Source organism: Ricinus communis, chromosome 10, assembly GCF_019578655.1.
Source record: "Ricinus communis isolate WT05 ecotype wild-type chromosome 10, ASM1957865v1, whole genome shotgun sequence".
Taxonomy (NCBI): Eukaryota; Viridiplantae; Streptophyta; class Magnoliopsida; order Malpighiales; family Euphorbiaceae; genus Ricinus; species Ricinus communis.
Window position 1 is genome coordinate 22126070 of NC_063265.1, and position 16335 is coordinate 22142404.

At 30.0% G+C, this 16335-nt stretch overlaps 2 protein-coding genes across 4 annotated transcripts; one reads left to right on the plus strand and one right to left on the minus strand.

Moving 5' to 3' along the window:
- The first annotated feature begins 6412 nt into the window (after positions 1 to 6412).
- LOC8273890 (G-type lectin S-receptor-like serine/threonine-protein kinase At4g27290) lies at positions 6413 to 10371 on the plus strand. 3 transcript variants are annotated; one of them, XR_007214419.1, is made up of 7 exons: positions 6413 to 7880; positions 7979 to 8113; positions 8303 to 8460; positions 8551 to 8761; positions 9210 to 9430; positions 9524 to 9674; positions 9757 to 9898. XR_007214419.1 is itself a non-coding variant. In XM_015721150.3 (7 exons), exons 1-7 carry the CDS (start codon positions 6611 to 6613, stop codon positions 10060 to 10062), a joined length of 2466 nt encoding a protein of 821 aa, XP_015576636.2. In that variant the 5' UTR covers positions 6431 to 6610; the 3' UTR covers positions 10063 to 10371. The 3 variants fall into 3 exon arrangements, 2 of the variants coding, with proteins under 2 accessions (XP_025013671.2, XP_015576636.2); XM_015721150.3 differs by having other exon boundaries at positions 6431 to 7880; positions 9210 to 9444; positions 9757 to 10371; XM_025157903.2 differs by lacking the exon at positions 9757 to 9898 and having other exon boundaries at positions 9524 to 9700.
- An 878-nt stretch (positions 10372 to 11249) lies between these two features.
- Positions 11250 to 14388, minus strand: LOC8273889 (F-box protein At2g41170). The gene is made up of 5 exons (XM_015721151.3): positions 13534 to 14388; positions 13291 to 13370; positions 12937 to 13109; positions 12425 to 12499; positions 11250 to 11818 (listed from the first exon to the last, which is right to left on the minus strand). The coding sequence occupies exons 1-5, from the start codon at positions 14215 to 14217 to the stop codon at positions 11631 to 11633; spliced, it is 1200 nt and encodes a 399-aa protein (XP_015576637.1). The 5' UTR covers positions 14218 to 14388; the 3' UTR covers positions 11250 to 11630.
- Positions 14389 to 16335: the final 1947 nt, after the last annotated feature.

A 16335-nucleotide genomic window follows, 5' to 3' on the forward strand; every position in this document is an offset into this window, starting at 1 on the left:
TGTCACTAGACCTGACATTTCATTTGCAGTTAGTGTAGTGAGCCAGTTTATGCATGCCCTTCGCACCAGTCATCTAGAAGCTATAGATTGAATCCTCATATATCTTAAGGGAACTCCCGGACAAGGAATCTGGATGAAGAAGAATAATACTACTAACGTAGTTGGTTTTTCTGATGCAGATTGGGCTGGAAGTTGTGACAGGAAATCAACCACCGGTTACTGTATCTTTGTAGGAGGAAACTTGGTGACATGGAAAAGTAAAAAATAAAGTATAGTGGCCAGATCAAGCGCCGAAGCTAAATATCGTGCAATGGCTTCCACTGCAAGCGAACTCATTTGGATCAAATAAGTCCTCAAAGATATGAAAGTTGAAGGTAAAAAACCAATACAAATGCACTGCGATAATCAAGTTGCTCGACACATCGCATCAAATCCGGTGTTTCACGAACGAACCAAACACATTGAAGTCGATTACCACTTCATTAGAGAAAAGGTTCAAAAAGGAAAGATTGAGACCCCCTACATCAGAAGTCAAGACCAACTGGCAGACATATTCACAAAGGCCCTTGATAAGCAGAATCATCATTCGATCCTCCGCAAGATGGGTTCCATAAACTTACTCGAACCCACCTTGAGGGGGAGTGTTGAAGAAACAGGAAAAGAAACTATGGTCTCAGAGGCTGCATAAGCTAGGTTGCTTGTGCAGACCTATCATCACAGACCACCTCAGGGTAAAAAGGAGCATCCTTTCCTGCAAAGCAGGAAAGGTCACTTCAACCCATACCCTATTCAGAAAGAGTCGTTAGACAACCGTTAGGATAAAAACTCAATAAGCAAATCATGTATATATATCATCCTTCACACTGTAAAAGACTTAGAATTCTTATTTTTCAATATACAACATTCTTCATTATCTTTTCATAAAAATTCTCGTCTTTTTAGTTCAAAACATTTTGAATCAGTTTGTCATTCTTGTCAATTAGGAAAGCACTCTAAGCTTCCTTTCTATGATTCAATAAATGCGTCCAAGGAACCTTTTCAATTAATATGTTTGGCATTCTCCTAATCTATCCTTTTTTTGGCCTTCATTAAATTTTATTTTCATTACTATTAATTATTATTATTATTATTATTATTATTATTATTGTTGTTGTTGTCGTCGTCGTTATAATAATTATTATTATTATTATTTCAATTATTATTATTATTATGCACATTGCATTATTAATTTATGCCATTATAACTGAAGTTATTTATTTTTAGTATTTTATATCAAATCGAATAAAATTATGATTATTGAGTATCATGTTACTTTTAATATTATTGATGCTAAATATGTATTATGGCTTGGGATGAGATAACAGTAGAATATGCCACTTGATTGGTTACATCAGGACCGCATATGCACCAGTATAAGTCAGAGACAGGTAATAGGAGAATGTTCAGTGATGTGCCCTGGTCAAGCACAACTCTCTGGGTTTATAGGATTTTGATTTGCTGGAGGAAGGTCTCTGGTCGAGCGTTGCTCTCTGGGCGCTGGCTTTATTGGTATTTAAGTGACCAAACTGGATTGAAGGACTCTGGTCGAGCTTTGCTCTCTGGGCGCCAGTTTCATTAGAATAAGAAAGTTGAAAGGCTGATAAAATCAGGAATTTAGGATTTTATTTATGTAGATTAAAATTACATTTTTTTCTAAATTATAATATAACACGTAATTTATTATTTTGTGATATTCTATATTATTTAAATAATCATTTTATATACATGGTTGCTTTAATTCAAATTATATGATTTTAACTCACTTTTGAGATTGACAGTTTCAATTTAATTATTTCTCAAGTGACAGCTAGGTCCTCTGCAGTTTCTCTCTTTGAACAGCCCGACACTTTTCTTCCTCGGACTTAACGTAAGTAATTTTCTTATATTTTTAACTATTTAAATTTCTAAATACTCCACAGTAATTACATTCAGACTTAATATTTCTCTCCAACATGATGAACAATCTGCTAATATATTAATTTTTTTTTACTAATGAATTAGTATAACTTTATTGTATTTGTGGATGAGTATCAAGAGACATAGTGTATGGTATATTGAATGGAATTATAATTTAATTAAGTTGGTGATCGGTCAGGCTTGCTACATGTTTCAATGGCTTTAAGTCTATTAATTTTTTAGCGCCAGTCACGGGCCCATAAAGCGGATCGTGATAAAAAATTATGAATGTTAACTTCTTTTTTCAAGAGAGAAAGAAATTTGTAATACAACCCAAATTGAGATATCACAAAATATATAAATATATATATATATATATATAAGTGTAAAGAGATGAAGGAATATAAACGAATAAATTTACTGAAAGGATTTTATAAATAGTATTATTAAAATTAATTTTTTACTATTTTATTATAATTTAATAAGAAAGACAATAGTAGTTCGTATAAAAATAAAATTATTGTGGATGAAATAACTAATATATAAAGTTTATTTATAGAATAGTTAAAATTAAAATTTTATAAAAAATTTAAAATAGGCCTCAAACGTCTAATTCTATCCAAATATAAGATTAATTAGTGTAAAATCTGTCTTAAATCTTAACAATAACATTAACCTTTTTTTTTTGGTTCAATATATATTATACTTACAGTAAATTCTGTAGTTTACGTATTTAAAAGATAATTCTTTAAATGAAAAAATAAATAAATATTAGCTAGACTACACTATGCACTTTCTATTCCACATAATCTAATATCAAAACAATAATAATGTCTTTTCCAAAAAGATTTCTAACAAACTACAATTTTAAACTAATATTTGTGATAAAATAAAAAAGTTCATATTAGCTAACCTATAAACTATACCTTGAACTAACATAGCAATTAGAAAAAGACCCATCATCATTATCAACATAATTAACTATATAAAATACTGATTTCAATATGTATAGTGATTGATTCAATTAACATAAAAAGATTATATAGAACACAACAATAAAACATAAATTCATAAATTGAATATAAAAGGAAAAGGAAAAGATGATCACTAACTTTGTAACTTAAAAGATTATATAAACTATTTTCTAATATTAAAAAGTTTATAATTTTAAATTTTATTATTGTTTAAAACGTTTAGATAAATTAATCTAATTTTAAAATTATGCTATTATGCAATATCAAAAGTGTTTATAGCTTTAAATTTAACAATTATTTTACTTTTTATTGTATAAATATAACAGTTCAATTATTAAAATTTATTACATCTCACATAAATAAAAATATAAAAACTATTATATGTAAGTGTCATGATGCAATTCTATAAAGTACATGGATGTAATGAAAGTTTAAAAATATTGGTTATAATTTATATTGCTTATTTTATTTATTTATTTTTAATTTTAAGAGTGTTGTATAAAGCATTTTACATCAATTAGAGTAGAGTTTTTGACTTTTCCCTTTTCTTAAGTTGTTATTTCTTCCTTGACTCACCTTCCTATCAAACTTTCTAATAAATTATTTCTAATCCCACAAGTGCAATAATTTCTTAACTTGACTGCATTAATGTCCATGTCAAGAAGTTTTATATATATATATATATATATATATATATATATATATATATATATATATATATTTACTAATATTATTTATCACACGTGTTACATACATAAATTATTATTAAAAAAATTATTATATAAGTTATTTGATAAATTACTATATAATATAATAGTAAATAGTAAATAATCATAATAATAAAGTATTATAATAATAAGAACACATAAATTAATATATTAATAAAATAAAATTAAAAGCATCATACTCTTTTTATGACTTTTTGTCTTTAATTTATGTAAAAATTTGTATGAATTATTTAAATTTTATTATAAGTATATATATATATATATATATATATATATATATATATATATATAATGTGATATGAATTCATTAATTTCTTATAGGATTAGGAATATATATAAAATTATTATATGATAAAAGATTGAATTAGATTAATTCTATATTAGGATTAGAAAGTTAAATTAATTACATATAGAATTAGGATAAAATTAGCAAATATAATTTTAATCAGTTCAAAATTTTTACATTCATACTTTATATATATATATATATATAAAAGGAATGTTCTAAATATACTTTTTCTTTTTTATTTGACAACTTGTATGAATTTAAGCATTATTTATCTAAACTATAAGAAATTTCAGTCTTATAAAATATAAAAAGAGCATCATATACATTAATAAATTTATTAAAATGTTAAATATATTCAATTATAATCTCTCATCTACCATAAATTTAAGCTATTAAAATTAAATTAATATCCACCTATAATACTCATAATTCATTTTTTTTAAAATAATTAGTGTTGCCAATTTCTAAAATAGACTTTTCACTTCTACACTTGTTTTTCTCCTTTTGTTCAATTATTTAAGATTAAAATTAATGTCAATGGTTGATTGTAGATTAAAGCTACAAATTTTAGTTGTTTTTCTTTATTTGTTGAGATTGATGCAATTTTTATTCTTAGACTCCAATATTTTAGTCTATTTTACTATATTTGTGTATGACTATTATTATCATATGCTCTTAGTTCAATTATTTTTTCATTAAGCCAACATCAATAGCCATTCAATCTGAGAAAACTGAGGCCAGATTCAAAATCTCGAGGGTCTTGGTCTTGACTTTGACTTTGAGGGACAAGCACTGCATTTAGATAAAAGCAGGGGTGAGCAAAATTCTAAAAAACTGAAAATTGAACCTAACCAATTCTTGTTTGGTTTGGTTTAATTTTTTTTATAAGTTCGGTTTATTCGGTTTAGCTTTTCTAAAAATTAAAATAATATCAGTTCGGTTCGATTTTATCCTAAAAAAACTGAGTTAATCAAAATAACCAATTTTCTAATTATTTATTAAGTTTTATTTATATTTTTAATATGAAATTTAATTTTTAAAGTGATTTTAGGTTCGGTTCGATTCGTTTATTGTGGTTTACATCATATTCAGTTCATTTCGGTTCATATTTATATATAATTTGGATATTTCAGTTTATTTGAAAAATTGATTTCAATTTGGTTCATCTTCAAAACTGGTTCAATTTATTCGGTAGACCTAATTTGGTTTGGTTTTGAATCAAACAGACTGATGCTAAACCCTAGATAAGAGGCATCTAATCCAAATGATCATCTATAAAAATAGAAGAGATTTTTGTTAGCCGACTAACATTATAGTGGAACATAGGCTAATAATTTAACTTTATAGTTTAAATCTCAATATTCCTTTTCTATTTAATTTTCAATACATATTCTTACACTAAGTTTGATCTACTTGATTATTTAAAAGTAGGCATCATTAATTAAATTATTATTTTTATACTGCAATTTGGTTGAATAAAGTTATTGATTCTGATTTTAACCTTTTATTTATCTAAATGTTGGAACTTATTTTATAAAATTTTTCGAGAAGGTTAAATATTTTATAACTTTTTAATCCATAAAATTATTATTTTTAAATAAATATGAAGACTAATTACATGAATATCAAAGAATTCAATATAAAGAATGGCTTTCATATAAAATGAGTGTCAATATATATTTTTCAAAGCAATAGGATTAGAAAAACTATTATATTCTTATAAAATAATTTAAAATATGAAAATTAATTGCATGAATATCAAAGAATTTATTATAAAAAATGGCTTTCATATAAAATGACTGCCAAATATACTTTTCAAAGCAATACGATTAAAAAACTACTCTACTTTATAAAATAATTTAAAAAAAATATAAATTTTTCATTGAACGACAATTTAAAATATAAAATGAATGAATTTAATTTTTAAAAAATAAAAATCAAAAAGTGTTATATTATATTTTTAAACAATTGGTTTAAGAGTTAATTTTATTATAAGAAATTAATCCTTTATAATTGTCTTAATTTTATATAATTAAGATTATATAAATTAATTAATAATTATTAAATTATAATTATTTTATTAATCCTGCCCAATGTGCAGGATAATGTTTAATTACCTATTGAAAATAACACTCCAAGAATCACTCTTATTGGAAAGTAGTTAGTTCTTTGCTCATTCAATTATTTTCAAGAATCACTCTAACTAAAAAGTCGTTAGTTATTGCCCTGATTCCTACTACTGTTCTAAAAAACCAGACTAGATGGCCGATTCAACTAGTTGAATTGAGAAATACTGTCTAGGGCTAGTTTGGCCCAAAATAAAAAATTCGGATAAAAATTATTAAAAAAGTTTCATCAGACCTGTCGGACTAACCATCAATTGAACTGGTCACCAATCTTGACCGGTTCGGTTTTTAAAACAATGATTCTAACATCCAGCTCAATACTGTTTTTGCGAATTGTCTATGATAAATCTTCAAAAACATCAAGTTGGAAGGCCCATAGATGGACACATATTTCAACGTTCGTAGTCTCTATCACATTAATTTTGTATATTTGTTATACCCAGAGAGGTTCAGGCAAGCAGAAGTCATGCAAAGCTTCAATTTCTAACGATGATTGTCTTGACATTTCAGACCAGTTCGCAGAATCCATAGCATCTCAATCAGCCATTACAAGAACCAATGGAAGACAATCACGTTTTGCTAATTGTTTGTTTCTGTTTCTCGCTGATTACAGTATTATCTGCTGCATCTGACACCATCAATACAACTCAGTTTATTAGAGATGGGGAGGCCTTAGTTTCAGCTGGTGAAAGCTTTAGATTAGGATTTTTCAGCCCAGGCACCTCCAAAAACAGATACTTGGGAATATGGTACGATAAAGTATCTGTCCTGACAGTAGTATGGGTTGCCAACAGAGAAATCCCACTTACAGATTTATCAGGTGTATTAAAGATTACTGATCAAGGAATTCTATTCCTTCTCAATCACAATGAGACCATAATTTGGTTCTCCAACTCCACAAGATCAGCAAGGAATCCTGTTGCGCAGCTTTTGGATTCAGGAAACTTTGTTGTGAGAAATGAGGAAGATGATAACCCAGATCATTACTTGTGGCAGAGTTTCGATTATCCAAGTGATACAATGCTTCCAGAAATGAAGTTTGGCTGGGATAAGGTAACAGGTCTTGATCGGTATATAACATCCTGGAAAACACCTGATGATCCTTCTCAGGGTAATTTCACATATGGGTTTGTTCCCACTGGATATCCTGAGAAAATTATGAGAGAGGGTTTAGTCACAAGGTTCCGCTCTGGGCCATGGAATGGCAGGTGGTTCTGCGGTGTACCTCAATTGAAACCAAACGTCATATACTCGTATAATTTCACTAGTACTGAGAAGGAAATATATTACATGTATCATCTTCTTAACAGCTCACGTTATTCAAGGGTGATTATAGATCAGTATGGCATCGTCCGACGCTTCGTTTGGACTGATGCGAAACAGGGTTGGGTGCTTTATCTTACTGCACAAACTGATAACTGTGACACTTATGCGCTGTGTGGTGCATATGGTAGCTGCAACATCAACAGCTCCCCAGTTTGTAGCTGCTTGAAAGGATTTGCACCGAAAAGTAAAAGAGAGTGGGACATGTTGGATTGGTCTAATGGTTGCGTTAGAGAGACTCTACTGAATTGCTCTGGAGATGGGTTTCAAAAGTACTCTGAACTGAAGTTGCCTGAAACAAAAAACTCTTGGTTTAACAAGAGTATGAATCTTGAGGACTGCAAGATCAAGTGTCTGAAGAACTGTTCCTGCATAGCTTACGCAAATTTGGATATAAGGGAAGGAGGAAGTGGGTGCCTCCACTGGTTTGATGAACTGATCGACATGCGAAAGCTAGATGAATATGGCCAAGATATTTACATACGGATGGCTGCATCAGAGTTAGGTATGATACTTTACTCGGATTTAAAATGCCTCTTTGATATGTTTTCCCTAGTATATTTCCTAATTATTATTGATTCGCAACTCTCCTGTTTTCTATAGACAAGATGATAAATGCTAAGCCAAATGCAAACAAGCAAGTGAGGATCATTGTCATCACTGTGACCACTACAGGAATACTCTTTGCAAGCCTAGCCTTAGTCCTATGTGTGTGGAAAAGGAAGAAACAAAGAGAGAGTACGTTAATCATTCCCTTAAACTTTAAGCAATTTCAAGTGGTCACTTCATGTTTAAGTTTGAGCTGTTCTAAAATCAGGTACAATTGTTAATGGGTACAGGTTCCAAGAATCTAAAGGAAATTGGTGTTGAATAGCGAAAGATATTTTTGCTTGTGTCTAGTGTATTCATTTGAGTTCTACTTTACAGGAAAAGTGAAAGGTGTTTTACAAATTAGAGCAAACAATAAGAGCCAGAAGGAAAATCTGGATTTACCATTGTTTGATTTTGATACTATTGCTTTTGCAACCAATAGTTTTTCCACCAGCAATGTACTTGGAGAAGGGGGCTTTGGAACTGTTTACAAGGTAATAATTAGATGAAGTGACCTTACAATTTTACATGTGTTTACTGAGCATGATATTGGAAATGACCTTGCTCAAATTAATTACTTACAGGGAATGTTAAAAGATGGACAAGTAATAGCTGTGAAGAGGCTCTCAAGGAACTCCGACCAAGGATTTGATGAATTCAAGAATGAAGTCATGCATATTGCCAAACTTCAACACAGGAATCTTGTGAAGCTTTTAGGATACTGCATTCAAGCTGATGAACAGTTGTTAATCTATGAGTTTATGCCCAACAAAAGCTTGGACTTCTTCATTTTTGGTTTGTTCTTCTTAAATCCTGCGCAATTTTGATTTCCTCTATTTACTTCCTTGATCATCAATAACCTAAGACTTGTTTGAATAATAATATAAATTGTCACTAAATTTTTCATTTAATTTTATAAATTTTAATTTATTTCATTTTAATCATTTAATTTTAATTTTAGCTATAATTTAGTCATTTTAATAATAAAAAATTAATAAATCATATTTCTCTTTTTTAATTATTATTTTCTTATTAACTATTTTTATTACGTGTCAATTTTTATTTATAAAATGATTAAATTAAAATATAAATAAAATCAAATAATTAAAAATAAAATATATTACGATTTAATCATTAAAATAAAATTAAATATAAAATTCAGTCACCATTTATCTAGTCAATTTATTTAGAAGCTAGCAAGATTAATTGGCAACAGACATGACTTGGGCAAGATATTTGGCAGCTAATCAAAGCACTCTACTAGATTGGCCGAGACGCTGCCACGTTATTAATGGAATTGCCCGTGGACTTCTTTATCTTCACCAAGATTCAAGACTAAGGATAATCCATAGAGATCTAAAAGCTGGAAACATTTTACTAGATCATGAAATGAATCCAAAGATTTCCGATTTTGGTTTGGCTAGGAGTTTCAGAGGAAGCGAAATGGAAGCGAACACAAACAAGGTAGTGGGGACATAGTAAGTATCGTTTAAAATGATGTATTGCCTGCATTCATTCTTACAAACACGATTAATGATTGAAAGAAATTTCATTCAGTGGTTACATGTCACCGGAGTATGCAATTAAAGGCCTCTACTCGGCAAAATCTGATGTGTTCAGCTTTGGTGTTATGGTGCTAGAGATAGTGAGTGGACAAAAGAACAGAGGTTTCTGCCATCCAGAACACCACCATAACCTTCTAGGACATGTAAGTATCAAAACAAATATTTTCCCAAGCTCGATTGGCCCTGGTCTGCTATATGATAAGGTGCTCGCAATGGTTTGTTTAGGCATGGAGACTATATAAAGAAGGCAGGTGCTGTGAATTGATAGCTGCATCGGTGAGAGATACGTGCAATCTATCTGAGGCGCTACGATCAGCTCATATTGGCCTACTTTGTGTGCAACGAAGTCCAGAAGATAGGCCAAGCATGTCAGCTGTTGTTCTCATGTTAGGCGGAGAAGGTCCATTGCCTGAACCTAAACAACCAGGATTCTTCACAGAAGGGGAGATTTCTGAAGCTAGTTCAACATCAGGCAGCCAAAAGCCTTGTTCGCTCAATGTTCTTACTATCACGACATTAGCGGCACGATAGAAGGCATATATTGTTTTCAGCCTGGTTTGCCGTTCGCATAAAAGTGTTTAATTTTGATAGAAATGGCAAGTATTTGTTTAAAGTCCGTGAGATTTGCCTTGGACAATGAAGTTATTTATATTTGCATTAGAATTTGAACGGTAAACAAGTTTCTATTCTGTATCATTTTTACAGCAAGTTTTCAAGTTTAATACAGAAGAATTGAAGTGTAACGTTTTGCTTACTTTATCAAGCTTCAGTCGAACTAGATAAAAGCTATCATGTAAATTTCCTTAATGTTGGGAATAAAGTTTGTAAAACTTGATCAAAGAATATGTGTGGATGTGTCCTTAGATCCATATGTCAATTTGAATTACTTTTAAGTACAAGTCTTTTCCATCCAACCTCAGAACTAGAGGAGGAATTAGAGGCCACTGCCTTTTCTGACAATAATATTTATTAATTCCTTAACCCATAAAATAGGTGTTTTATATTGTTGCTCTCTTTATAATTTTTTCTTAACATATATTTTGGTCTCTCCTTCCCCCCCACCCCAAACTTTATTTTCTGAATCTACCACTAACCCCATCCATCTTTATAATAAAATTAAAAAGATAGTATGTGTAGTAGCTCCCTTAATAAAGTTGCTGATAGGAGTGAGCTAAGTTTCCAATTGTTAATGGTCACACTTCTTTTGTATGATTTGCATGTATAATGAAATAGAAAGGAAGATCAATGTTAATATTTCATCTTCTCACTGAGAAGTTATCAAATTGAATTCTTGCATTTAATCTGTTTCTATTTACAACAACTTATATAACTTAATTTTCAGTATTATGGCTCGAATCTCCTACATGATTGAATTCTAGTCATATCTCCACATAAAACTCCAAGAAACTTGGACTTTAAATATGTGCAAGCCTTTATTTAACTTTAAGAATAGATAATTATATCACCCACTGCTAAGTTTTGTATTTAGTTTCAGTTTAATTACTAAATTTTAATTTATTTTATTTAATCATTTAATTTTAATTTAATACGGTTTAAAATTTTAAAAAATAAAATTTAAAATTTAAATCATAATACATATACTCATCTTTAATTTATAAATTTTCTTTTTCACTTCTCTACATTTCCAATTGGAGATATATGTAACTCATATACTCCAATAATATAGCAAAATAAAACAAAATCCATGCACTTAGGTCTTGGGAGAAAGCATGCTTCTTCACACTAAATGAAAACCAGTAAACTATGCCCTACATACATGGAAACTCATACGCTTTGATGTTTGTTCTGAAATCACAATTGGTATCTTTCCACGAGCATTTTATACTATTGATATGCATTTCTACTTAAATTCTACCTGTGATGTTTCTTGACTAACTCCAAAAAAATTACACTATGTGTAAAGCCTCTGAAAGCTTAACAAAAACTTGTACAGCTTACTATCATCAGCGTAGAAGCCATTTTTCTGTAAGTACTACAAGATTAGATTGAGGGAGTACAAAAGGAGGGGGCTATTTACAGGACAGGTATAAGTAAGACTGATTTTTTCCTTTTGAAAAAAAAGAAAAGAAATTGTATTGCTATTCAAAGACCTGACTTGGCCAAAGATTCTTCCATGTTGAGATTTCATCTGCATTGTAAAGTTTTCTGATTCCTCCATAAAATCCATCTGCTTCATCTCCTTCTTCTCTGTGATCCTTCCTATTTATTATGGTTTGTCTCCACCTTGAGCCAGGGGAGTATTGATTGAACTCCAAGACTACCTTATCTGCAAACAATACATTTCTTATATCAGAATTTGAAGTGCCAAATAATGGAGGGCAAGGGGAAGACTTTCTCTATGACTTAAAAGGATAATGAGAGATTTCCATAATAAAAAAAATATTATTGCAAGAAGATAAACTCTGAAATTCAACTCAATCATCTAGGAGCAAAAACGAACGGAGCCGATCTGAACATTTCGATGAAAGTTATCCAGGCTACAATTAGTAAATCCATTCTAGAGACAAGGATTGCCTATATCTTCTAGACACAAGATTATGATATTAAGTATATAATGAAAGTCAGGATTTCAGAAACTCGTCATTTTTTAAGGGAAAAAGAACTTTCAGCATGTGCACAAACTGATAAGGGAAGTAAATCTCACACCACCCAAAACAAGGAATATTTAGTCCCTACTACAGAATTTGTTCACATGGGGAAAAAGAACAGAGAGAAAAGAGGATACAAAGTGCCCTCTATGCTATCATAGCGGATACTGATCCCTGGCCATTTATATCAATTCAAAATGGATACACTTCCACACATAGCTCAACATTCCAAGAATGATTAGGGAAGAAGATGAAAATAATTGAAATAAAGATGATTTTCTCACCACTATTTTGACAATGGCAGCGACTCTCATTCCCATCACATGATTCTATATGTCCAACAATAGCATACCACCACCCTGCTCATTCAGCAAAGATTCTTAAAATCATCAAACAGGTAATGTTTCATCCCTATTTTTAAGAGAAATTTCTATCTAGCCTTAGCCTACCAGGTCATCCATAAATAGAGTCAATTATATAATAACACGGATCAATTTTCTTTTCAGGAAAATCTTATCTAAACCAGGTGTATGCACCACATTAAATAAAAATATGAGTGTTCTATATTTTGATAATCGATGATTGACAATACTCTATTATTTAAAAATAATTAATATGTGTCAAAAGCTACCGATTTAGTATATAGGCGGAAACATACACCTGAACCTAGATAAGAATTCTCATTTCCAGAAACCTTTTCTCTTAAAAGCAAATTGCAACTAAACTATTCAAATTCTGAAGCACAAGAATTGATAGGCTACTGAAGAACCACTCCAGTAAAACTATGTTTGCATACCATAAGGAAATCCATTGCTTCTTCTCCATTGAATTTCAATATGATCCCCAGGTTTCAAGTCATGTAAACAGTCAGAAATATGAAGATCATGTGCAGGAGTATCAACAGGTGATGCTCTTAGCCTATCCCAGTGTATGCCATCCTCTATCATTCTTCGACCGTAAGGAGAGTACCTGCAATACAACATCTTCAGCTAAGCAGAGCACTCTGACCAACACAAAGATTTTAGTCTACAAGGACTTACTGTTCCTTGCAGAATCAAAAATTATGCAGTATTTTAAATGTTTATGAATGCCGGCAAGAAGGCTGATTGGAAAAAGTTCAATTTAAAAGAAAGAAATTCCTTGTCTATACCTTGCCTGAAATGTGTCTGTCCGGGAATCATAACTAACTAATGCATCATAACAGGACAGCAAGAACCCAACATGTCCATTCTGCCACCAAATACATGTAAATTCTCAGAAAGTTTCTCAGCTACAAAGGAATAGCAATAAAAAAATTTCCATGGCACAAGCAAGAATCATATATCCACAGATGCATATCTCATTAGAGAAGTGGCAAAGTTATGATCGGAAGTGCTGTTTTGCAGTCAATTACCTCGCGATTATAGACCTGAGCAGGGAACCAGAATTTGCCTTTTTCAAGAGATAGATACATAGCCATGATTGAATCAACTGGTAAAGAAGCTATCGGTGGCTTGCTTCTAGATTGAAACTTTGGTTTGATCCAAGAAAGTGGCCAAATGCTACCCAGAGAACCTAATAACCTCTTCTGATTGCTTTGATTAACAAGGGGTAACCTATTTCTTGAAGCAATATGCCATTGCCATTCTTTAAAAGCAGCATCACCAATTACTCTACCCCATTTCTGCTTCAAATGTTTCTCCCACAAATGATCACTTGTGCACTTATCTCTCAAAGAGCTACAAACTGCTGCCACACTACACAGCCCAGATGGTGAAAGCTTCTCAAGAATGCAGTCTAAGGTCAATTCAGGCAAATCAAGAAGGGAAATCTTCTCTTCCTCCAAGTTTCCTGGTTCTTTAGAACCAAGATTCATCTTCTTGAGTGGCATTTTGTAGGGGACTTGGTAGAAACCGATAGCATGTGTGTCTTTGAGAAAGCAAGACACAAGAAAACTTGAAATCTCCTCCCAAAACAAAGGTGAAAACAACAATTTAAACTCACCCTTCATTGGTGGTGGGGATGATGGTGGCGGTTTGAAAGGGAATGACTTGAACAAGAAAATAAAAGAAAACCAACAAATGAACAAGAAAAGCATTGGATGAGTAAAAATATGAAATGTGTTGGTTTCAAAACAAGCACAAAAGCTAAAGAAAAGATTGGTAGAACAAAAGCCAATTGGTATATGAATCAAATGGCAAATGTAATGTAACGAACAACAACCCAATAGAGAGGAGAGGAGTATATAAAAGCATAGTAGTTGTGCTGTTATTAAATGTCACTTTGATCCCACCAATGGAAAGAGAGACATATGCCAGTTTGGCAAAATCAAGACATTTATTATTAAATGAGGGACATTTGAAGACACCACCACAACCGACAAAGCTTGATTGTTGGGAGTTAGAATACCATGATAATGAAAAAGGAGAAACAGGGTTTTCTTTTGCTTTGCTTTGCTTCTTAAATCTTAAAACTTAAGGGTAATTACGAATATCCTCTTTGAATTTACCTTATTTTGCACTTGTGACTTTTTATTTTTAAAAATATATACTTTCATTCCTTTATTTCGCGTGTTATTTATTTAAATTGTCTCTCTATCAACATTTCACTGATTTATTTGATTAAAATATGCATAGATATTATGAAATATCTTTATTTAAAAAATAAAAAGTTAAGCACTGAGTTGTTTTAAAAAATAAATCTCAAAAACTGAATGATATTGAAGTTAATATGGTTTTTAAAGTTATTTCATATTCCATTATGGTCTAATAAATAGAAATTTATGCTAGGGACAAAAATATATATTCTTAATATAGTGTTTGGTTGAAATTCATACAATTTATGAAATTTATTTAAAAATATAAAATTTATATGCTTTAAATATAAAATCTAATATTTTACATAATCAAATATGTATAAAATTTGCTATAATTAAACTAAATTCTAACAAAAGATGTAGAATTTCTAAATAAATTCTACATTAGTAAGTCAATATATATCATAACACTAAAATATCTTTCTCAATTTATTATTTTTATTTTATTTTTTAATGTTCTTTTTTAAATAAAATAAATTTTTTATGAATATCAACCAAACATAGTGTAAAATAAAACAGATAGAATTGCAGAATATGAAGAACAGCAGGGAGGTATTTGTAATTATGCTCATTTTGATAATAATTTGTTTTATTTCAAGTTATTATTTTGGGAAGGCTTTGGCATCCCCGCACAGTGAATTCCTACACCACTGGGAGGAGAACCCAATTGCAGGGTCGGTGGGAGACAGCTGGCAGTTAAAAAGGGCGTGAGATTTTCAGATTGAAAAAGTTTCAGAGAATAAAATCTAATTAAGATTCTAAGCAATAAATAAACAAATTCTTAATCTACTAACAGGGTTTTGCTTTTCTTTTTCTAAAAAGATATTTTATATATATCAATTGTACGTCTTTCAAGTTTAATATACTAATTTAAATTTACTTAATAAAGTAATTTAATATTCATATTGATCTTGATTAATAATAAATGATAAATTTATGAATAAAAGTATCAAATAAAACTTTTATTTTAATCAAATAAAAAATAAATGCTATGATTTACATCTCACTCAAATTTAAAAAATAGAAAAAGAAACTTTTGCCAGTGTAACTTTTTATAGTTTTCTTAAAAGAAAAAAAAAACAAACGAAAAGAAGAGGTTAAATATTAGAGGACATTAAGGGTATAAATATTGTAATAAAAACTAAATATTTTAAAAGTTAAGCCAATAAATTCCTCTCATTTTATGAGGCCAAAATAACAAAAAAGAGAAAACTGTAAAAACACAACTTCATAGCATGTTGGGAGCCCAACTTCTATAATATATAAACTGCTTAATTAATAATTTAATACTAAATTCATAATTATATGTAATATTTAATTATTGACACATAACATTATTCTTATTTCTTATAAGCTTTTATCTATTTTTTAAAATTTAATAAATAGTTTTTGACAACTATAAGATTTATCTATAGTATTTTGACTTATATAAATAATAAAAAATTATAAATAAAAAAATATATAAACTGATAAATTATTTAAAGTAATATTAATTAGTTATTTGTAATTAAAAAATAAACTTTGTACAATATTACTCTAACAAAACCCAAGATTTTAAGTTGAGTAACTTCAATCAATGATTCTGTTAAACCCTTATCTCATACACTATAACACAAGAGG